Source organism: Solanum verrucosum, unplaced genomic scaffold, assembly GCF_900185275.1.
Source record: "Solanum verrucosum unplaced genomic scaffold, falcon-dt-bn FXZP01000060.1, whole genome shotgun sequence".
Classification (NCBI taxonomy): domain Eukaryota; kingdom Viridiplantae; phylum Streptophyta; class Magnoliopsida; order Solanales; family Solanaceae; genus Solanum; species Solanum verrucosum.
Genome location: NW_026020129.1, coordinates 1,678,871 through 1,704,258, shown reverse-complemented (window position 1 = coordinate 1,704,258; position 25,388 = coordinate 1,678,871). Strand labels below are relative to the sequence as shown.

At 30.5% G+C, this 25,388-nt stretch overlaps 1 protein-coding gene across 1 annotated transcript; it reads left to right on the top strand.

The window, feature by feature from the left end:
* The first annotated feature begins 1,208 nt into the window (after positions 1–1,208).
* On the top strand, positions 1,209–25,346 carry LOC125826516 (poly [ADP-ribose] polymerase 2). The gene is given in 20 exon segments (XM_049505868.1): positions 1,209–1,436; positions 1,523–1,793; positions 3,130–3,242; positions 3,361–3,442; positions 3,773–3,939; positions 3,941–4,009; positions 4,273–4,399; positions 4,491–4,546; positions 5,081–5,154; positions 5,313–5,359; positions 5,549–5,598; positions 5,994–6,056; positions 6,358–6,438; positions 6,661–6,771; positions 6,880–6,955; positions 7,048–7,190; positions 7,376–7,449; positions 7,598–7,700; positions 7,893–7,979; positions 25,320–25,346. Coding segments are annotated over 20 exon segments (1,890 nt in total). The 5' UTR covers positions 1,209–1,346; the 3' UTR covers positions 25,326–25,346.
* Positions 25,347–25,388: the final 42 nt, after the last annotated feature.

Genomic DNA, 25,388 nt, shown 5'->3' with positions numbered 1-25,388 from the left:
TATTGATCTATAAATCTGATCAAAAATTTTATTTTATCTTTAACCATTTTTTATTTGGTAAACAAAGGTAAAATCGCATAGTCTATTGAATATTAATAATTGTGTTATTTGTACTCTTTTGTGATGTTTGATAGTTGAGGCTATAGCTTTTTTTTAAATGGTAGAATACGTTGTTGTTGAAATTACATTTATTCATATAAAAATAAAAGCATCCTCTTCAAAATATAATTGAAAACATTTTTAAAAATATATTAATCTCATAGAAAATTTCAAAATTAATCTCATATAAAGTTCGCTAACATATTTATTATTATTAAAAAAAAAATTTGGCAAACAATGTGAATATATCTATTAACAAAAAAACCACTTACAATCTGTGAGCACCACCCTTCATTCCCTCTATGTAGGATGGAGGGCTGCCTCAATCAAAACAGAAAAGCAAACTAGTATAGGGAGAAAGATCAAATCTTCCTTTTGTATAGAATAAAATTATGGCATGATTGGGGGACATGTGACATCATTGGTATCAAGTTTAGTCATTTGAAAATACGAGTAAATTAAGATCATTTTGGTAACATTGAAAGCATATTTTAATTTCAACTACTTAGTTTCTCCATCTTAATTTATTTGTGGTACTTTTTACTTTTAAAGATTTATATTAACTAAAAAGCTAAATTAGATTAGATCAATTTAATATTGAGAAAATAACGCGTGTAAATAAATATATACTAGTTAATTAATTAACATAACTATAGTTTGTCTTAATTACAATTCACAATCTACTTTTAGCTATAATTACGCAGCTCAACTTTTTAGTTTTGTACAATTCATATGTTTGTATAATATAATTTGTATAATTTGGAATTTGTGTAACTATTTACATTTTTGATGTTTGTAATTGTATAAATTAGTTATTTCGAGTTTATACAAAAATAACTGAATCATACAAATATACCCGCAAATTATATAAACATGCGAATTATACAAATCTGCGAATTATACAAACGAAAGAACTTAAACTGTAACTACAACCTGTAAATATGCAAACTATAACTATCGAGTATAATTAGATTTATTATAGTGACTATTTGCGAAAGTTTTCCGAAAATTTATGGAGTTAACATTTCGAAATGAAAATATAAATTGTGCGAGAGAAACTATAGAGGGAAGACTCAACTATTTCAATTTCTTTACTTCAAAAGTCTGAAAGGAGGCCCGCGCTAAATCGTGCGCTGCACAAATTGTTCCAACAATCTTCTTTAACAAGCTTTTCCCCTTCACTACTAAAAAGTATATAACTAGTTTTCAATCGTCTGCAACTTCTCAGCACTGAAAACATTCAGACAATGGCCACCATTACCAAGCTTAAAGTAGATGAACTTCGTAAGGAGCTTTCAAGTCGCGGTCTTGATACCACAGGAACCAAACCTATACTGGTTAGTACCTATAGTTGGCAGTAATTGCATCTATTGCTTGTTATTTTACTGGTTTGAATTGAGTACCCACATTGGGGAAATTGCAGGTAAAGAGGTTGGAAGAGGCTATTGAGGTGGAGGAGGAGGAAAACAAGAAGAAATTGAATGGTGATAAGAAAAGGTCGAGGGTTGATTCTGACTCAATTGGGTCAGTGAAAATGAATGATGTGGAGGAGTATAAGAAAATGAGTGTTAAGGAGTTAAGGGAGGTAGCTACTTCTCGTGGGATTTCAAGTACTGGGTCGAAGAAAGAACTTGTTGAGAGGCTTTGTGATGGTGCTGATTCACAGAAAAACGACTCAAAAGATGATCTTGGAGGTACACTGTAGTAGTATTGTTGCTGTGGACAAATTGCTCCAATTTTACCCTCATTTTTTTTGGTAACAACTGTGAACATTACAATTGATAACAAACAACTTTAATCACCTAACAACACAGAGCACCTAATCTATCCACTTCTCCTCACAGCTAGTTACCAGTTGAAGCTTGAATGAAATTCCTACATTTATACAATTTCTTTGATTCCTGAAATCTACCTATCTGTCTATGAATTCCTGTTTGATCTGTGTTATAACTTGCTCATTTTGTACATTTACTCCTCTATATATTTTCCAGTTCCTCGCTCTCCAAGTGTGATATACCATTGCCCCCCATAGAGCAGCCACTATTTCTTTCTGTGCTCTACTCCAATGCCTCCTGTTAATTTCCAGTAGTACCTGATCAATTCTAGTTGCTTGTATATGTATGTGAGTCCACTGCATGATTGCTTCCTTTACTTTCTGCGTCCATACACATCGAGCAAATAAAGGGTCAGCTGACTCAAACTCATGTGTGTCACAAAGACAACACTCTCCATTTTCCACCTTGATGTGCATCTTCCTTAACCATCAGTTTATTCATTAGTATAACTTCCTTTTTTTGGGAACCTAAACTTAGTTTCTTTGATAGGAATTCTATCTAAAATTTGGAGATCTTAAGTGAAATATCACTCTTAACAATTAGTCAGACCAAGGGAGGAGTAATTTATGTTGATTTAGCACTTGTTGCAGGATTATGTTTTCTCTGACTGCTATTGATGATGCTTGAGTGCATTGTGGAGTCGAAACTAAAAATAGTCTTGTATTATAATTTAATTTAACCTTTCACATTTAATTTCTACTTCGTCCTGTAATTTTATCTATTTTGTTGCAAAAGAAAGTGGCTTTGACCAATAACTTTTATGTATATGAATATCTTGTCAATTTGAGATGATGACGACAACAACAACATACTAGTGTGATCCCACAAGGTCTAACTTCCTATTTGCAAAGTGGATTAATCTATGATCAACTCAAGTATCGGTTAAATCAAAAGTGACTAATTGTGAAACTTAGGGAGTAGCTTTATACGAAGTAGAATTGAACTCTTTGGGAAGCTTTTAACAGTAGATTGTAATTACGGGTGTATACTAGAGTAGTTAATGCTACAGAACGGTAATAATGCATTATATTATACTGATTAACACAGAAATGTAGTAAAGTGGTTTGCTTTCACTTAGTGGTACAGTCTAGGCTGAAACTAACTTGACTATTTACGCTATCTATTTGGTTGTGTTTTTCATCCCTTTTTAGTGAGAAATGATCGTGTCTTGCTTACTGTTAATAAATTTTGGCAGTCGGAGGTGAATGCGAGATAGAGAAATTGGTCACAGCAACAAAGAAGGGTGCAGCTGTTTTGGATGAATACCTGTCAGATGACATCAAAGAACGGTACCATGTCCTGCAACAAGTAAGTCTTTTAGAAACTTTTTGCTTCTGGCTGCAAAGAAGTGTTTGCATTGCTCCTTTTCCCTCTTATCTGTCTAATAAGTACATTCAGATTTCAATGAATTCTTGTTGATCTGCAGGGCAATGATATTTATGATGCCACATTGAACCAAACAAATGTTGGGAACAACAATAACAAGTTTTATATCATTCAAGTTCTAGGTGATTCCCATTTGTTGCCTCATATACATCTTAATTTGTTGGAAGCAAACTGCCTGGTTGCCTTGCTTTCCTTTTAAAATGGTTTTCTATGCTATGGTAGCAATATATACCATAATAAATTGTTCCTGCTAATTGGTCGCTAAATCATCTGAGAAATCTGACTAATTCTGATGGTGGGCCCACCCTGAGAACAACTATGAATATTGTATTTGGTTCATCATGTTCTAGAAACAACTGAGAATTCTTACATATTTGAAACTTGCTGATATTTACATCATGTCTTACCCTTCTCCATATTTGTTTGGCCTGATTCTATTCATTTGATTGCAGAGAATGATAGTGGTGGTAATTTCCTTGTTTATACTAGATGGGGTAGAGTTGGTGCAAAGGGTGGAACAAAGATTAGTGGTCCCTACACGTCTGCCTATGATGCCACATCTGAGTTTGAGAGTAAATTCTATGATAAGACCAAGAACGATTGGTCTAACCGCAAAGATTTTTTTTTGTCAACCAAAGCATTATGCTTGGTTGGAAATGGACTATGCTGAAAATGGGGAAGACTCCTCAGTAAGTTGTGTTAAGTTGCTTGTTCTCTATTGGGACAATCATGTAGTAAACTTATTATTTCTGGCTTTCTGCATTGATGTCAATCCTATTCCTCTATATCGCAATTGTGTAGATGTATTAAACTCATTATGTTTTCCATCAACTTAGATTCTTTTGCTCTACTTTCTGCTGTTGCATCTGAGTCCAGTTGTGAAAGCAATAACTTGCAATTTTCTATCATATGAATAAGCAGTTCGGTTTGAAGTATCATTCTTGTTTATTAGGTCCAAGGACAGTCCAACCCAGTACATAAAAGTCAACCTCGTGAGACTAAGCTGGAGGCCCCGATTGCAAAGTTCATATCTCTTATTTGCGACATCAATATGATGAGGCAGCAAATGATGGAAATAGGTTTAGCACTTTATTTACACCATAAGGGTCCTTATCTTGATATTTGTCATTTCTATTGTAACTGCTAAATATTCTTGTTATTGTTGAACAGGATACAATGCTAACAAGTTGCCACTCGGTAAATTGAGCAAGACAACTATTTTAAAGGCAAGTATCTGATGTGTGATTTATGCTTTAGTGTCTCATTTCTGAATTACTTAGTTTTATCTCCATTTATTTAAATCTGTGTGGTCCTGAGTGAAAAATAACCGGTGAAGCATATACCAAATCATGTAAAGATTCTCTTAAACTGAAATTTATTACTCCCTCCCCACTAGTTTTCCTCATCAAAGCTTGAGGTCTTGATTGGTGCTCTCCTGGGGTGCTGAAAATTTTCAGTCTTGTTACTAGATTGCCTGACTGGAATCTGATGCAGAGTGCTTTCACAAGGTATTTGCTGAAGAAATGGGAAAAATATGCACAGAGGATTAAAAGTATTGAAGGGTGTTGGGAGAAGATAGTTAGCAGGAAGTGGATGCATGTTGTCAGAAGCCAGAACCTTTATATATTATAATGTTCTCTGTACTCTGGTAGTCCAGCCTACCCTCGCCAAGACATAAACGAATCAGTAAATAGATTAATAAATGAGAGAAAAAAGAGAATCACTCTGTACTATTCAACTAAAAGTTTGTTTCTGTTTAGGGCTATGATGTCTTGAAAAATATTGCTGATGTAATTGGCCAGTCCAACAGACGACTGCTTGAAGATTTGAGCAGGTAAGCTTGTTTCATTCCTACTGTGAGCTGTTTGATTATGGTCAATGATCAATGCACACTTGCTTAGCCCTTACCATTCTGGAATTTTAGAAGCTTCAGGAGCTGTTTGTAGCCATGAATATATGGTTGCTGATATTTTCATCATTTTCATGTTGCAGTCAATTCTATACAGTCATTCCTCATGATTTTGGATTCAAGAAGATGCGTAAGTCATCTTAGTTCCTTTCCCCCCCCAAAGTCTCATTTTGACTTGTCCTGCTTCATCTGCTCGCTTGATACTCCAGTCTTTCTTTTTCCATGTGTCATTTTTTCCCCCTCAGTTACTTTAGGTTGATGGTAGTAGTTCTTTTAGTTTTTGTGTAACTCACTAATATACTCATTTTTCTACTGTCAGGTGAATTTGTCATCGACACCCCTCAGAAGTTAAAACACAAAATTGAAATGGTGACTGATTTTTTCTCTTCTCTAAATTTACTCCTTTTCTCTTTCCTCCTGATCATTATTCTCTGTGTGTGCGCATTTCAGTCAAAGGGGTGGACTTGTCTGCTTTGTAGTGCTTTTGACAGTTAATCGGACGGACTGATCACTTGATGTTTCATCATCAACTGTTATGTCCATCTAGAAGCATGAATTTCTTATTTACTGTTTGTTGGTGTTCCCTCACAAATGAGTTGGTTCTAAGTTGTCCTGCTGTATGCATGAGCTAACAAAGCATATGTTAGAAAGTTGAATTAGCTGTTGTCAGTATTTTATTTCAATGCTTTTTTACATTTATTTTCATGCTGCTTGTCTATTTCTACCTGATCCTATTGCTGTGGTAAACTCTTGGAAACGAAAAGGTCGAAGCTCTTGCTGAAATTGAAGTCGCAACTAAGTTATTGGAGGATAACACAGATATACAGGTACTGCTTTGCCAAGTCTCATTGAAAGTATTTGCTTTAGTTTTGGTGCGAAAAGAACATTCTGTAGAGTATAGATAAATATTTTGGAAGCTCAAAAGTAAAAATAAAAACCACAATTTTTGGCTCCATTTTGGTGCATCAGTGAAATTATTTTTTGATTTATCTTTGAAATAATAAAAATGGTTTTGGTTGAAGCTATGTTCCAAGAGATTGGCATTTAACACAATTTAATTTGCTTTTGCACACAATAACTGTTTTGATGATTAAGATATGACTCAGAATTGGCATCATCTTCTTGTAGGAGGATCCCTTGTATTATCAATATGAACAACTTCGTTGCAAACTTGTTCCAGTTGAAGTCGGTTCCCAAGAGTTTCTCATGGTATGAAAAAGATTTTGATGGATCTATTACGTCTTGGCCTTTATCTTCTGAGTATTGTATTTCCTTATTCAGAGTATTGATCAGCATGACAAGTATGAATATTGTGAATTTATTTGTTCATTTGGTCCATGCACGTCATGTCTTCTAATATAATTGATTTTTGTCTCAGATCATTATTCATCCTGGAAATTTATAAAGCTGAGTGATGTTATTTTTGTTCAGATTGAGAGTTACATGAAGAATACCCATGCAAAAACACATTCTGGTTATGCTGTCGATATTGTTCAAGTATTTAGGGCATCAAGAGATGGTGAAACTGAAAGATTCCAGAAGGTGAGCTCCAAAGTCTTATGAAATTCCTTACAACAGTTTTTTCTATTTTATTAACATAACTACTTCTACCCAATACTGATGTAAAATCTGTGAATTCTCTGGAAGCAGTTCTCTGATACGAGTAATAGGATGCTTTTATGGCATGGTTCTCGCCTCACAAACTGGGCTGGCATTCTTTCACAGGGTTGTTTGCTTATTCTCTTGTTCTAATTTCTTCAAGCATGTTTTACGTCATCTTGTAATTACCTAATGATTGATTCCTGCTTGATACACTAGGTTTACGAATTGCTCCTCCAGAAGCACCTTCAACAGGGTACATGTTTGGGAAAGGTGTTTATTTTGCTGATATGTTCTCCAAAAGTGCAAATTATTGCTATTCCTCCTCTGCTGCTAAGAATGGTGTGCTTCTGTTGTGTGAGGTTGGTTAGCATTTCAATCCAGCCCAAGTCTTGGTCCCCTCTCATTTTTTTTATGTTGTTCCTTTAGTGTGCCACAATCTCTCTATATCTAGTTTGCCACTTCACATGTTTTCCGTTTCAAGGTTTGAACAGGAGGGGAGGCCCCTGCAGTCCAGAAATTAACGACATTTCTACTTCCTTTACAGGTTGCTCTTGGTGAAATGAATGAGCTGCTGTCAGCAAACTACGATGCTGATAAGTTGCCTTCGGGAAAGCTAAGGTTTCATTCTTCTCATACGTATTATGTTATTACTCAACTCAAAATACAACAAAAGAAAGAAGAGAACTGTAGTCTTTAGATATAGGGCAACCTGTTTTGAGCTGGAAATGAATGATTCATCGGAATATCATGATTCTTGACATTGCAGCACCAAAGGAGTCGGTGCCACGGCCCCAGATCCTAAAGCATCTCAAATACTTGAAGATGGTGTCATTGTTCCTTTGGGAAATCCAAAGAACCAACGAAAGCAGGTTCGTTCTACTCCTGTTTATGACATCATTTTTACTTCACGATTCCCTTTTCTCGAAACAATTATATGCATACTAAGTTTGTGATTGTGAAATTATGAATGATACATTTCTACTTTTTGTGTTAAAATGAACTTCCTTTTCTGCTGCCTAGTCCCCCATATATACTAAACATTGTCTTAAATATTTTTGCAGGGTAGTTTGTTGTATAATGAATTCATAGTTTACAACGTGGAGCAAATAAGAATGCGCTATGTTATCCAGGTTGAGTTCAATCATGGAGTATAATCATATTGTAAATATACTATCATCTTTTTAAGTTTCGAGTATCAGTAATTTCGTATAGGCATTAATGTGTCATGTATACTTTTGAATCGTCTACACGATTCTAGCTAGGTGCAATGAGTTTATTACATTGTGACTTTTTGTAACTATAAAATCATTCATGTTTTGCCTATTATCTCACAAAGTCACTCCTACACAAAAACTTCTTTCTTAAATCACGAACAATTGTGTATACTATCTTTTTTTTTTTGGACCATTTTGAATTTTGGTGATGGGGACCTCTAATAAGAGGCAACGCAAAACCATCAAACATGTTCGTTTAAAAACAATGCTCCGAATAAGTCCTGTAATGACATAATTGAATCTAACTATTAATAAATGACATAAACAAGTATTTTCATCGGAAGTTCAATTGAACATATGAGTCTTTTTCCTAAAATATAAAGTATATCATGAAGAATCAAAAAAAATAAAGAAAGGATATTTAGGTGGTTAAATTTTTTTACCGATAGAATTTAAAATATAAGAAAGTAAGTATACAAAGAAACTGTTAGTGATTAAAAACTAACATATATTGTAGACTATTATATATACATAAATCATTTGACATATCTATAAAATATTATAATTTTTCGATAAAAAAATATGAATTTTCTTTAAATTGAAATTACGATAAGAGATAACGATGAAAAAGAAGCGAGCCATTAACTTTGTTTGATTAGAAGATAGAGACTTTGTTGATTTCTTGGAAATCACATATTTATTAGAGGAAATTAGTGTTGAAATGTGAGGAAACTGTCTTCTTGCTTCGGACATGTTTAATGTGACATTTATTTTTTTTACTTTTCTTAGAAGGTTGAGGGGTCGTTTGGTAGAGTGTATTCGTAGTAGAAATAATATATATTAACTCATTGTATTAATATATTATGTTTGTTATATTTTTTCATGTTATATTTAACTAATACAAATATTAGTTATATATTTTATATATTTTATTGTGTACTAAAGTATGTATTATTAATATCATGAATTTTTAGGTATTAGTAATGTAATAGATTTTAACGTATACATTAACACGCTTAAAAACCTTATTGCTCCTCAAAATCTTTTTTACTTCTTTTTCCACCATAACTGTGACGAGTATCTTTATAAATAAATATTTTTATGCAATACATGTTATTTTTAATATACCAAATCAGATATAAATATAATAAAGAAAATATAAATTTGTATATTGAAAAATAAATCGTATAAATAAATACAAATGATAAATTATCTATTGATTTTTTAATTTAACAAGTGAAAATAGATGGAGGGAAAAATTAACTCCCAACTTGCAAATATAATAAAATTCTTGTAAAAAATTCATTTCACAAGTACTTATTACTATATCAAACTTGAAATGAAATAAGAGTATGTAATAGTAAAAAAAAGGGGCTCGATTCTAACTCAATTTTAAAAATTAATTTAGGAGACTAAAATTATTTAAATTATATTAAAGTGATCACTCACCTTTAAAGAATCCATATAATTGCCAAAAATTCTTTTCTCTAACAATTATTTTTGAACTTTTTATTTGAAGTTTTCTTTAAAAACAATTCCAGAAATGTTTTCTTTTATTTTTTGAAGCAAATAATTAATACCACCATTGATTAATTAGTTGTCGGCTTTTCTTGGCTACGACTTCATATCTATTATCACACAACAAAAAAAAAAAAAAAAAAAAATCCTCTTGATCATTTATTCAACACTTACTAAGATTGAAAAGTCAAAAATTCATGGAAAAATGTTGAAGATATTTTCGTTTGTAGGGTTGATAAATATATTGATTTCATTTTTGATTATATTAATATGAATATTCATACTCTATTGCTTTGCAAATCTTGGGAAATTTAAAGAAACTTGTATACAAAGATGTTGACAAACTTCGAAACTAATTTTCTGCAAGCAGCAATTAGTTGTATTTTTTTTTATCCGGTGATCGATGCCAGCATCGAGTTCTGAATATATTTAGATCACGTAACATAGGGCCTATTTGAGGGGCACTCTCCCAACATGATTTTCTCCATATTCATCGCTCTCAAGGGTAAAATAGGAAAAATAATATTATTTATGTATTGATTTTGTGAAATGACAAGTATTTTCTTTGTTTCTATTTAGATGTCACCATTTCAGATTTCATGCCCTTAAGAAACTAGGTAAATTTATCATTGTACCCTTATTTTGTGTTCTTTCGAAGCTAAGTTTTCAATAAATGAGTAATGACCATGAATTAATTTATTTTGATTAATTAATCTACCCAATGAACATGAATTAACTACTTAATTTTTCTATATTAATCAAAATGCATACTTTCAAGGTTAATAACTATCACCGATAAAATAAGAAGAATAGTGTTGTTTATGTATTGATTTTGTAAAATGGCAAGTATTAAGGGAATATCTATATTTTTTTAGTAATAACCACATGTAAATAGAAAACGTGAGAATATTAAGAAACATCTACTTTTAATAAAGATGATTTGTAAATAGGAACGAAGAGAGTAGAATTTGAATTTTCCACTTCCAAATTTAAAAAAAACAAGAAAAGATATGTCAACTACCTCGAAATGTATAATCTATAGTAATTATCAATAACAAAGAAAAGATACGTCAACTTCCTCGAAATTTATCGATATGAGATTTTAATGTCAAACCCTCAAATAAAATAAGTAGTAGTAATACTTTTGTGGTGAATATGTAATGTACGTCTAGTGAATAGTGATAGTCTTTGTAATTATGTATGATTATGTACCAACCATAATAAATAAATTATAAATATTTCGACCTTGTCAATATTATTCTTATATTAATTTACCTATTCTAAGATTTAATTATACGTGTATTCACATGTGACTTGCCACTATATTATTTATTCAACTGTGTAAAAGTTTCAGAAACTATAGTATTCTTTTTGTATTGAAGGTAATTATTGTAAGGATTGCATTAATTTAATTTGTTACATATTAGTCCAAAATTAATATTGTAGCAAAAAACTTCAAACGATAGAGAGGAGGAACGAGATTTTTCTCAAAAGATCAAATTTATCTTTTTATATAAAATAATTTTGGCTTAATTATGAGACACGTGATATAACCGGGTATTAAGTTTTAATCATTTGAAAATACGAGAAAAATTTAGCTCATTTTGATAATGTCGAGAGCATATTTAGTTTCATCCACACTTTTTCTATCTCAATTTATATATGATACTTATCGTTTTCTAAAAATTAAATTGACTAATCTTCAAAGTTAATTTAGATTAGACGAACTCAATATTTTAAAATTTTAATTTTCAAAAAAGTACAAGAAAATTACTATGAATTAACCATTATCTCTTTATATATATATACACACACCAAGGGCATATTCATGGAATTTTATGAGCTCTCTTATAACATTACTAGATATAGGACCCCGTGCTAGCACGGGGCCCAATATATATATATTTTTTTATTTTAATTTATGTCATATTATGGAATTTGAGAAGTTATTGAAATTTTTATATGATTTTAAAAATATTTTAAATTTTTAGCTATTGTGATTTGTAGTACTTTTTTTTAACATAATTTTGGAAAAAATATTTATTACTCTGTTTGTTCTAATTTATGTGGCACACGCAAAAATTCAAATATTAAGCATTTTTTATATGTCTCTTTAATATATTAAGTTGTTAATTATTGTATTTTATTGGTACATTTTGAACCTAATTTTTTAATAATATATGTTATTTGCCTTGTCCCAATTTATGTGGCATTAATTGATAGATTTGTTGGAGTCGAGAGATTTATTTTGTTAATTATTGTAATTTATAATTTTTTTCCGTCAATTTCAAACAATATATGTTGTTAATTGATAGAATACTTTTAATGTAATTTTTTTAAAAAAATATGTGTGACTCTCCATGTCCCAATTTATGTGGCACATGTAAAGTTTTGACAATTAACCAAAATTTTAATACATTTAAAAAAATATTTTTAAGTCGTTAAATTTTAAGTAATAAGTAATTTAAATTGTTGTATTATTTATTACAATTTATAATACTTTTAAAGTAGTTAAAATATTGTACTATTTATTATGATTTATAACACTTTTTTTTAAATTTATGTCATATTATGGAATTTGAGAAGTTATTGAAATTTTTATATGATTTTAAAAATATTTTAAATTGTTAGCTATTGTGATTTGTAGTACTTTTTTTAATATAATTTTGAAAATAATATTTATTAATCTATTTGTTCTAATTTATGTGGCAGATGCAGAATTTCATATATTAACCCTTTTTTATATGTCTCTTTAATATATTAAGTTGTTAATTATTGTATTTTATTGGTACATTTTGAACCTAATTTTTTAATAATATATGTTATTTGCCATGTCCCAATTTATGTGGCATTAATTGATAGATTTGTTGGAGTCGAGAGATTTATTTTGTTAATTATTGTAATTTATAATTTGTTTTTCGTCAATTTCGTCGACTATTTTTTTTATTAATTATTGTAATTTATTGTTTCTTTTTCGTCAATTTCAAACAATATATGTTTATCATATAATCCACGTTATGTGGTACCAATAGAATTTAGAGAGTCAATTAAATTTTTTATATAAGTTTTAAATAATTAAGCTGTTAATTATTGTAATGTATAGTATTACTTATAGTATTTTTAAATATATTTAAATATTATATGTTAGGTTTTTTATCCTAATTTATATGGCATTGATAGAATTTAAAGTGTGAAATAATTGTTAATTATTGTAATAGATAATATGGAGTATTTAAGTCATTTATAGTATAGTATAATTAATATATAATATGTAGTATTTAAGTGTTATATTATGGAATTTGAGAAGTTATTGAAATTTTTATACGATTTTAAAAATATTTTAAATTGTTAGCTATTGTGATTTGTAGTACTTTTTTTTTACATAATTTTGAAAATAATATTTATTACTCTATTTGTTCTAATTTATGTGGCACATGCAGAATTTCAAATATTAAGCATTTTTTATATGTCTCTTTAATATATTAAGTTGTTAATTATTGTATTTTATAGTACATTTTGAACCTAATTTTTTAATAATATCTGTTATTTGCCATGTCCCAATTTATGTGGCATTAATTGATAGATTTGTTGGAGTCGAGAGATTTATTTTGTTAATTATTGTAATTTATAGTTTCTTTTTCGTAAATTTCAAACAATATATGTTGTTAATTGATAGAATACTTTTAATGTAATTTTTTTTTTAAAAATATGTGTGACTGTCCATGTCCCAATTTATGTGGCACATGTAAAGTTTTGACAATTAACCAAAATTTTAATACATTTAAAAAATATTTTTAAGTCGTTAAATTTTAAGTAATTTGAATTGTTGTATTATTTATTACAATTTATAATGCTTTTAAAGTAGTTTAAATATTGTACTATTTATTATGATTTATAACACTTTTTTTTAAATTTATGTCATATTATGGAATTTGAGAAGTTATTGAAATTTTTATATGATTTTAAAAATATTTTAAATTGTTAGCTATTGTGATTTGTAGTACTTTTTTTTAACATAATTTTGAAAGTAATATTTATTACTCTATTTGTTCTAATTTATGTGGCACATGCAGAATTTTAAATATTAACCTTTTTTATGTCTCTTTAATATATTAAGTTGTTAATTATTGTATTTTTTAGTACATTTTGAACCTAATTTTTTAATACTATATGTTATTTGCCATGTCCCAATTTATGTGGCATTAATTGATAGATTTGTTGGAGTCGAGAGATTTATTTGTTAATTAGTGTAATTTATAGTTTCTTTTTCGTCAATTTCAAACAATATATGTTGTTAATTGATAGATTTTTTGGAGTGGACTATTTTTTTATTAATTATTGTAATTTATTGTTTCTTTTTCGTCAATTTCAAACAATATATGTTTATCATATAATCTATTTTATGTGGTACCAATAGAATTTAGAGAGTCAATTAAAATTTTTATATAAGTTTTAAATAATTAAGTTGTTAATTATTGTAATGTATAGTATTACTTATATTATTTTTAAATATATTTAAATATTATATGTTAGGTTTTTTATCCTAATTTATATGGCATTGATAGAATTTAAAGTGTGAAATAATTGTTAATTATTGTAATAGATAATATGGAGTATTTAAGTCATTTATAGTATAGTACTTAATATATAATATGTAGTATGTAAGTGTTATATTATGGAATTTGAGAAGTTATTGAAATTTTTATATGATTTTAAAAATATTTTAAATTCATAACTATATATTTCAATGTACAAGATTTTGATAAAATAAAATCTTTAAAGTTAAATTATAATGTTTTTGAAATTTAAATTATTAAAACATATATAATGATTTTATAGAAAAAATAATATCATATTAAATTAAATGAAAAGGATAATAAATTCAACTTTTACCATGATAAGGTTGAAAAATATTATTTAAGTGAAAGGAGGTGGGGCCCACTTATATATTTTATATAGTAAGTATTGGACATTTGTAATGATTCCATTGGTACAATGGTAGTAAATCCTAGACTCTTCTAATATATAGTAATTAAGAAGAGGTACAAGAACTTCCTATCGCTACTTCTGACGACCTTCTTCAGAGGACTCCACGCCAATTTCTTCTTCAATGCAATAACGGTTGACTCTGTTTACTTTTACTTGTCTATACACGCATTTTAAGAAAGTATCATATTCATATTGATTGATGAATAATTTTATATTTTAAAAAATAATTAATATTGAAGATAAAAAAGATTAATATTTATCTTTTCTTAATACATTAAAAATAACAAGTATATATATATATATATATATATATATATATATAAAATATACTCTCTCCTCCGTTCCATTTTATGTGACATTTTTTTAATTTTGACATTCAGACAAGCCTATTTTTGACTGTAAGTTTTTCATAGATTTTTTACATTTTGAATTATCAATTATTGTGACTTAGTACTTTCTATGTAGTTTACAAATATATAAATTTTATTTTAAAAAAAATTGAAGATTTCATGTGCAAATTTCCGATCAAACTTAAATTGTTTGATTCTCGAAACATGAAAAGTGCTACATAAATTGAGACAGAGAAATTAAGGGCGTGTTTGGTATGAAGGAAAATGTTTTTTTGGAAAACAAGTAGATTTTTGACTTATTTTCTCATGTTGGTTGGTGAGTAGAAAATATTTTCCGGAAAAGATTTTTTAGTGTTTGATTTATGAATAAAAAATGTTTTTGAGAAAATATCTTTTATTTTCACTAGAGAGTAGAAAATAATTTTTGAAATATATTTTTTAAAAACAAACTTAAATTTTTTGTTTAGGGGGGGGGGGGGGGGGTCGAGGATAGGGGTGAAAAACTAAAATTTTGAAGTTGAAAATATTTTTTAAAAACAAACTTAATTTTTTTGGGGGGTGTGGGGGGAGGGGGTCGAGGGTATAGGTAAAAAATGAAAATTTTGAAGTTGAAAATATTTTTTAAAAACAAACTTAATTTTTTTAGGAGCGGGGGGGGGGGGGGGGTTGAGGGTAGGGGTAAAAAAAATTAAATTTTGAAGTTGAAAATATATTTTAAAAACAAACTTAATTTTTTTTTGGGGTGTGGGGGAGGAGGGGGATTGAGGGTAGGGGTTAAAATATAAAAATTTGAAGTTGAAAATATTTTTTAAAAACAAACTTAAATTTTTTTCATTGGAAGGGAATGGGGTTAAAAAAAAAATAAAAAAATTGAAATAAAAAATATTTTTTAAAAACAAGTTTTAATTTATTTTTTGCGGAGGGGGGTTGATTTGAGGATAGAGACAAAATAAAAATTATAACTTGAAGTTGGAAGAGTGTTTTGAAAAATGTTTTTTTTATTTTTTTTAAAAAAAAAGACGTTTTCTTTAAATTTAAGAAAAATGAATTGATTTGAAAAACATTTTTCAATACATTTAACGGTGAGAAAATTGGAAACTCCATACCAAATACACTCCAAGAGGAAAGAGTATTTCAATTTCCGTAGCTGAAATGAATCCCGCGCTAAACCGTCCGCGTTGCACAAATATTGGGGAAAAGTATATAAGTAGTAGAGAAACTTGTCACCACTGAAAACATTCCAACAATGGCAACCATTACCAAGTTTAAAGTCGATGAATTTGACTCAGAGAAAATGAATGTTGTGGAGGAGTATAAGAAGATGATTGTTAATGATCAGGTAAACACTGGGTCGAAGAAAAAACTTGTTCAGAAGCTCTGTGCTGCTGCTGATTTACAGATTAACGATCATCTTCCAGGTATTCTAATAGCTTTGCTGGGTTGACAAATTTCTCCTATTTAACTGTCATTAGTTTTTAAAAGACACAATTCAACCGCCTCCGCAGTCTTAAAACCGCCTTGGTTGCAGATTTGTGCCCTTTTAACTTACTCAAATATTTAAAATTATAAATGAAAATAGTTTAATTAAAACTAATATGATTTTTTCCATGTTTTCAATTGACCTTTAAAAAAATAAAAATTTAAATTATTATCTATTAAATTAATATAATTTAATAAGAAAATAAGTTTATTTTTAGTAACAAATTTAATTAAAAAAGATAAATATTTAAAAATTTATGCAAGGCAATCGAGATGAAAATGAAAAAATTTATTATACAAATAAAGCGAAAAGGGATAAATTTTTTAGGAATTAAGCTTAATTCGCCCCACACCGGCTCCGCCCTATTGCTATCTCTTAAGGTGAGAGTGACCATTCAGGCCATTAACTCGTCAAACATGGGAAGTCAATAGAGTTTAAGTACTAATGTACTAATCTTTCCCTTACAAAATACTTGTGGTAGTGGTTTTTTTAAAATTTTATCTAAGTTCAAAATTTAATTTAATTTAAAAATTATAAATTATTTCATATTGATGAAAAGATATATTTCTTCCTTTCCATTTTATTTATTTATTTTACTTTCTTTTTTTAATCCATTTTGTATTTAACAATTACGTGAAAATTATTAAATTATAACAATTTAAAAATAATTAACAAAATATAAAATTTTGGTTGATTTCTAAAAAATTTATAGGTGCAACATATATTTAAACTGTTAAAAGAATATATATTATTTAAAAATTACTATTAATCACAATATTAAATATTTAAAAATTGTATAAGAAATTTGATTAAGTTTTATAATTGTAACTAGATAATGTTGCCCGTGCTATGCACGGGCCCAATAATATAAATAGTATATTTTGGGGCTAATAACCGAGTTTTTGAAACGATTGTTTGCGTGGATAAAAGAATAAATTTTTTTATCACAAACCTGTACTTTCTTTGACGCTATTTAAGGCATAATAAGACTACCAACATACAACATTTTTGAAATATTTTATGTTGTCAATTATCATGATTTATAATATTTTTACGATAGATTCACTTCAAGAATCAGTGGAATTTTTTGTATTTTTTTTCAAAACATATTTTATGTTGTCAATTATCATGATTTATAGTATTTTTACGCAATTTTTAAATATAAAAAAATAAGACAAATAAATTAAAATGGACCCAATATATGTTATTTTTGTTGTCTCAATTTATGTGACACAAATGAAATTTGGAGGGTCATCCAAATTTTCATATATTTTTTAAAAATGTTTGAAGTTATTAATTATTGTGATTTATAATATTTTTATGTAACTTTGAAATAATGTACATTACTGGTCACTTTGTCCTAATTTATGTGATATAGATAAATTACAAAATTAAAATGTCTTTCAGATATTTTAAGTTGTTAATTATTATTATTATTTATAATACTTTTTTGATAATATTAAAATGATATGTGTTATTTTTTTTGTCCTTATATATGTGAGCCTGTTAGAATTCTGAGAGTCAACCTATTTTATTATATAACTTTTAAATATTTTAAAGTTTTTTAAGTCATTTGTAAATGATATATGTTGCTTCCTTGATTGTGACTTTTCCATTTGTGAGATATATATATATATATATATATATATATATATATATATATATATATATTCTATATTATTTTAAAAGGGAGTTTATGCCCAAGTTATACTATATAATAAATAGGTAGAATGACCTGGGAGACCCCTGTACTTGGCTCCTTTTGTCAGTTGGACCCTCCTACTCATCACTTTGCCAAGCAAACCCTTAAACTCATCAAAACACAATATTTTAAACCCCTCTGACCATTGACCGAGCTTATGTGACATTAATATTGGTGAGTTGGAAATATGCGTGATTACACGCGCTTAAAAGCAAGTTAAAACAATATTTTCTTTTAAAAAAATCAATTTAACAAAATTAAAAAAAAAATCATCTTCTTCAACCCTCTTTCACCCACACCCACCCTTTCTTCTTCTCCACCAGCCCTCTCTCCTCTACCCCTCACCACAGCCCTCACCTTTCTTCTTTCTCCAGCCCATTCTTCTTTCTCTACCCCCACATTCACTCTTCTCCGCCTCTTCTTTTTTTTTTTTTTTAATACAAATCAGTAGCCTCAACTTCTTCTAAAATTTTCATTTTTTAGGTTTGAAAAATATTAGTATCATTCTTTTATTAGATGGTTTCAACGAGGAGATGCAGATAATGTGAATGATGATTGTGACTATTGAAAATTTTAAAACTCCATTGATAAGTTTGAAAAAGCTTAAAAAATAATAAATGGGTCTTGTGAATTTGTAAAATTACTTAAATTTTTTGATTGGGGTTCATTGAGTTTGTGTTGGTGAACTTGTAGTTGAATTTACAAGTTAAATCAAGAAGAATTTGATCTGATGGGTATGAATCTAGTGCTCAATTTGTGACCAAATATGAAGAAGATGACTATTTGAAAAGTTAAAGAAATTAAAAAATTGATTTATTTGATTTTTTAAATTTTTTTAGCACTTAATTTCGCATGTGGCACTAAAAATGATGTGGAATTTCACGTGTAATCGCGTCCATTACACGCACTCTGACCGGAGGAGAAAAGGGTTTAAAATGTTGTTTTCTGATGGGTTTAAGGGTCTAGTTGGCAAAGTGATGAGTATGAGGATTCAACTGACAAAATGAGCCAAGTACAAGGGTCTTTCAGGTCATTCCGCCTAATAAATATAATATATAATATTCAAGAAAGTCCAAATCTTAAATATTATATATTATAATTGGGTATAAACTTTCTTTTAAAAACCGCACAAGTATAATATATAATATTCAAAATTGAAAAGTTCCAATCTTAAATATTATATATTATACTTGAACCTAAACTCTCTTTTATAATAACGTAGAAATTTGTATGTGTGTGTATTTTGTAACATCATTGACGAAAAATTAAATTTGCTGGTGTTGTGTGAACTTGCTCTCAAAACATTCGCCGGAGCTCGACGGCGTCAATCTGGTCTGCTTGATTTTCCGGTCGGTAATTACCGGTGACGGGTCAGGTACCCATGTTGATTTGGGAACTGATTCTTCATCTCCTCCTTTAGCTTCTTCATCATTACATTGCTCAGGCCACCTCTTCTTCTTCCTCCGCCTAACGCCGCCACTGCATATCCCTTCATACAATGTAAACCCAAAAGAAATTGGCTTTGACCAATAACTTTCAAGTGTATTAATAACTTGTCAATTTGAGATGACGACAACAAAAACATACCAGTGCGATCCCAACAAGTACACAAATCTTACCCCTACCTTGCGAAAGGTAGAGAGACTGTTTTCGATATACCCTAATTTGAAATGACACAATTGCAGATTATTGCAATTTTCATATAGCTTCGTGATTGTCATTTATGACAAAATTTTGAAACTTAGGAGTAGCTTTATTTTAAGTAGAATTGAAGTATTGAACTCTTTAGGAAGCTTTTAAACAGTAGATTATTATCATAATGCAACAGAATGGTAATAATGCACTATATTATACTGATTAACACAGAAATGTAGTAAAGTTGTTTGTTTCTACTTAGTGCTACAGTCTAGCCTGAAACTAACTTGGCTATTTACGCTATCTATTTGGTTGTGCTTTTCATCCATTTTTAATGAGAAATGATTGCGTCTTGTTTACCGTTAAAATGTTTGGCAGTTGGAGATGAAGGCGAGACAGAGAAATTGGTCACAGCAACAAAGAAGGGTGCAGCTGTTTTGGATCAATACCTGTCAGATGAAATCAAGGCATTATACCATGTCCTGCAACAAGTAAGTCTTTTAGAATTTTTTTCCTTCTGGCTGCAAAGAAGTATTTGTATTGTTCTATTTTCGCCCTCATATCTTGTCGAATAAAGTTCATTTGGATTCCAATAGATTCTTGTTGATCTGCAGGGAAATGATATTTATGATGCCACATTGAACCAAACAAATGTTGAGAACAACAATAACAAATTTTATATCATTCAAGTTCTAGGTGATTCTCCATTTGTTGCCTCATATGCATCTTAATTTGTTGGAAGCAAACTGCCTAGTTGACTTGTTTACCTTTTAAAGTGGTTTTCTATGCTATGGTAGCAATATATACAATAATAAATTGTTCCAATTTATTAGTTGCTAAAACAGCTGACTACTTTGATGGTGCGCCAACCTTGAGAACAACTATGAATGTTGTATTTGATTCTTCATCTTCTAGAGATAATCAGAATTCTTACATATTTGAAACTTGCTGATATTACATCATGTCATTACCCTTCTCCATATTTGTTTGGCCTGATTCTATTCATCTGGTTGTAGAGAATGATTGTGGTGGGAATTTCCTTGTTTACACTAGATGGGGTAGAGTTGGTGAAAAGGGTGAAACGAAGATCAGTGGTCCCTATACGTCTGCCAAAGATGCCACATCTGAGTTTGAGCGTAAATTCTATGAGAAGACCAAGAACTGTTGGTCTAACCGCAAAGATTTTTTTTGTCAACCAAAGCAATATGCTTGGTTGGAAATGGACTATGATGAAAATGGGGAAGGCTCATCAGTAAGTTGTTTCAAGTTGCTTGTTCTCTATTGGGACAATCATGTAGTAAATTTATTATTTCTGCATTGATGTGGAATATATTGCTCTGTATCGCAATTGTGTAAATGCATTAAACTCGATATTGTTTCCATCAACTTAGAATCTTTTGCTCTACTTTCTGCTGTTGCATCTGAGTCGAGTTGTGAAAAAATCATGCAATAACTTGTAATTTTCTATCATATGAATAAGCAGTTCGCTTTGAAGTACCATTCTTGTTTATCAAGTCGACATTGCAACAGATATAAAATGGTGTTTACTAATCTGAGGGCTTTATGAACCTCTTAAACAGATCCGAGGACAGTCCATTCTAGTACCAAAAAGTCGACCTCGTGAGACTAGGCTGGAGGTCCCAATTGCAAAGTTCATATCTCTTATTTGTGACATCAATATGATGAGGCAGCAAATGGTGGAAATAGGTTTAGCACTTTTCTTATACCATAATGGTTCTTGTCTTGATATTCATCACGTCTATTGTAACTGCTATATATTCTTGTTATTGTTGAACAGGGTACAATGCTAACAAGTTGCCACTCGGTAAATTGAGCAAGAAAACTATTTTAAAGGCAAGTATCTGGTCTGTGATTTATGCTTAAGTGTCTCATTTCTGAACTGCTTAGTTTTACCTCCATTTATTTAAATCTGTGTGGCCTTGAATGAAAAATAATTGATGAAGCATAGACCAAATCGTGTAAAGATTCTCTTAAACCTAAATTTATTACTCCCTCCGTTTCAATCTGTTTGTACTACTTTCTTTTTTAGTTTGTTTAAAAAAGAATGCCTATTTCCTGTTTTGGCTACTCTTTAATTTCAACTTTCCACATGACATGTGTAAAACCACAAGATTAAATGGCATTTTGATACATTTGACATATTTTTAATTTAAGCCCACAAGATTTAAAAGAATACTTTCATATACTCCGTGTCAAGTCAAAACATGACAAACAATTGAAACGGAGGGAAGTATCTTCAAATATTGATATTCCCTTTGTTCCAGTTACTTGATTTGCCTAACCCTGAGGGGTAGCTCAACTGGTAAAGGCCTGGGACAAAGTCCTTCAGGTCGCCGGTTCGAGCCCCAGCAGGGCCACTGGAGGCATTACAAACCGGCCGCGTCTCCAGGGCCCCGTGGAACTAACCGTGGTGGACCCGCCTTGAAACAGCGGGACCCGGTGGGTACAGCTAGTCGGGTTCGCAAAGCGACGCCCGGAAACCACGGTAAAAAAAAAAAAAAAAAAAAAAAAGTTACTTGATTTGCCTTTACCATTTCCCCCGAATTTCTGCTATATAGAATTGAAACATTCTAAGTAATATAACTTAATTCTATGAAATAATGTCTTCTTTTCTGAGATATAATTTTACCCCCACTAATATTTCCTCATCAAAGCTTGGTGTTGATTGGTCCTCTCCTGGAGTGCCGAAAATTCTCAGTCATGAGGGTATCATGCTTTACTACCCTCACCAAGACATAAATGAATCAGTAAATGGAATAATTAATGAGAGAAATAAAGAGAATTACTCTGGACTATTTAACTAAAAGTTTGTGTCTGTTTAGGGCTATGATGTCTTGAAAAATATTGCTGATGTTATAGGCCAGTCCAACAGGACACTGCTTGAAGATTTGAGCAGGTACGTTTGTTTCAAAACTACTGTGAGTTGTCTGATTATGGTCAATGATCAATGCACATCTACTTAGCCCTAACCATGTTGTTTCTGAAATTTTAGAAGCTTCAGCAGCTGTTTGTAATCATGAATATATGGTTGCTGATATTTCATCATTTTTATGTTGCAGTCAATTCTATACAGTCATTCCTCATGATTTTGGATTCCAGAAGATGTGTAAGTCATCTTAGTTCCATCTTCACCAAAGCCTCATTTTGCCTCATCCTGCTTCATCTGCTTGCTTGATCCTCCAGTCTTTCTTTTCTCCTTGTGTCCTTTTTTCCCCTCAGTTACTTCATGTAGATGGTAGTTGTTCTGTTAGTTTTGGTGTAACTCACTAATTTACTCATTGTCCTACTGACAGGTGAATTTGTCATCGACACCCCTCCGAAGTTAAAACGCAAAATTGAAATGGTGACTGATTTTTTCTCTTTTCTAAATTTGCTCATTTTCTCTTTCCTCCTGAGCATTATTCTCTATGTATGTGCATTTCAGTCTAAAGGGTAGACGTGTCTGCTTTGTATTGCTTTTGACAGTTAATTAGACTGACTGATCATTTGATGTTTTATGTCCATCTAGAAGCATGAATTTCTTATTTACTGATAGTTGGTGTTCCCTCACAAATGAGTTGGTTCTAAGTTGTCCTGCTATATGCATTTGCTAACAAAGAAAATGTTAAAAAGTTTAATTAGCTGTTGTTAGTAAAAAGTTATCTTTACAATGCAATTTTTGTTCAATGTTTTTTTACGTTTATTTTTGTGCTGCTTGTCAATTGTTTTACTTATTTCTACCTGATCCTTTTGCTGTGCTAAACTCTTGGAAACGAAAAGGTCGAAGCTCTTGCTGAAATTGAAGTCACAACTAAGTTATTGGAGGATAACACAGATATACAGGTACTGCTTTGTCGAGTCCTGTTGAAAGTATTTGCTTTAATTTTGGTGTGAAAAGAACATTCTGTTTTGGTTGAAGCTATGTTCCAAGAGATCTGGCTTTTAACACAATTTCATTTGCTTTCGCACTCAATAACTGTCTTGATGTTTAATATATGGCTCTAAATTGGCATCATCATATTGTAGGAGGATCCCTTGTATTATCAATATGAACAACTTGGTTGCAAACTTGTTCCAGTTGAAGTTGGTTCCCAGGAATTTCTCATGGTATGAAAAAGTTTTTGTGGGATCTATTACTTCATGTTTTTTTATCTTCTGTGTATAGTATTTCTTTATTCAGTGGTTGATCAGCATGACAAGTATAAATATTGTGAACTCTATTTGTTCATCTGGTCTATGCACGTCATGACTTCTAAATTATTATTCATCTCTGGAGTTTATAAAGCTGAGTGATGTTATTTTTGGTCAGATTGAGAATTACATGAAGAATACCCATGCAAAAACACATTCGAGTTATGCTGTCGATATTGTTCAAGTATTTAGAGCATCAAGAAATGGTGAAACTGAAAGATTCCAGAAGGTGAAATGCAAAGTCTCATAAGATTCATCACAACAATTTTTTTCTCTGTTTTTTAATCTTACAACTACTTCTACCCAATACTGATGTAAAATCTGTGAATTCTCTGGAAGCAGTTCTCTGATACGAGTAATAGGATGCTTTTATGGCATGGTTCTCGCCTCACAAACTGGGCTGGCATTCTTTCACAGGGTTGTTTGCTTATTCTCTTGTTCTAATTTCTTCAAGCATGTTTTACGTCATCTTGTAATTACCTAATGATTGATTCCTGCTTGATACACTAGGTTTACAAATTGCTCCTCCAGAAGCACCTTCAACAGGGTACATGTTTGGGAAAGGTGTTTATTTTGCTGATATGTTCTCTGAGAGTGCAATTTATTGCTATGCTTCATCGGCTACTAAGAATGGTGTGCTTTTGTTGTGCGAGGTTCGTTAGCCTTCCAATCCAGCCCAAACTTTGTTCCCCTCTTATATGTTTATGTCGTTCCTTTAGACAAGTCCATTTTTGTGTGCCACAATTTCTCTATATCTAGTTTTCCATTTCACATGTTTTCTTTTTCAAGCTTTGAATAGGGAGGGGAAGCCCTGAAGTCCAGAATTTAACGACATTTCTACTTCATTTACAGGTTGCTCTTGGCGACATGAATGAGCTGTTGTCAGCCAACTCCGATGCTGATAAGTTGCCTTTGGGAAAGCTAAGGTTTCATTCTTCTCATACTTATTATGTTAGATATAGAAAAACCTGTTTTTAGCTGGAAAAGAATGATTCATGGAAATATCTTGTGTTCTTGATATTGCAGCACAAAAGCAGTCGGTGCCACGGCCCCAGATTTTAAAGAAGCTCAAATACTTGAAGATGGTGTCATCGTTCCTTTGGGAAATCCAAAGGAGAGACCAAATCATGAGGTTTACGCTACTCCTGTTTATGACATTGTTTTTACTTCACTATTTTCCTTTGTCTCGAAGCATTATATGCATACGATGTTCTTGATTGTGAAATTCTGAATGAGAAATCCTACTTTTTGTGTTAAAATGAACTTCAATTTCTGCTGCCCAGTCCCATATATACTAAACATTGTCTTAAATGTTTTTGCAGGGTAATTTGTTGCATAATGAGTACGTAGTTTACAATGTGGAACAAATAAGGATGCGCTATGTTATTCAGGTTGAGTTCAATTATGAGATATAATCATATTGTAAATATAATTTCATCTTTTTAAGTTTCGAGTATTAGTAATTTCCTTTAGGCATT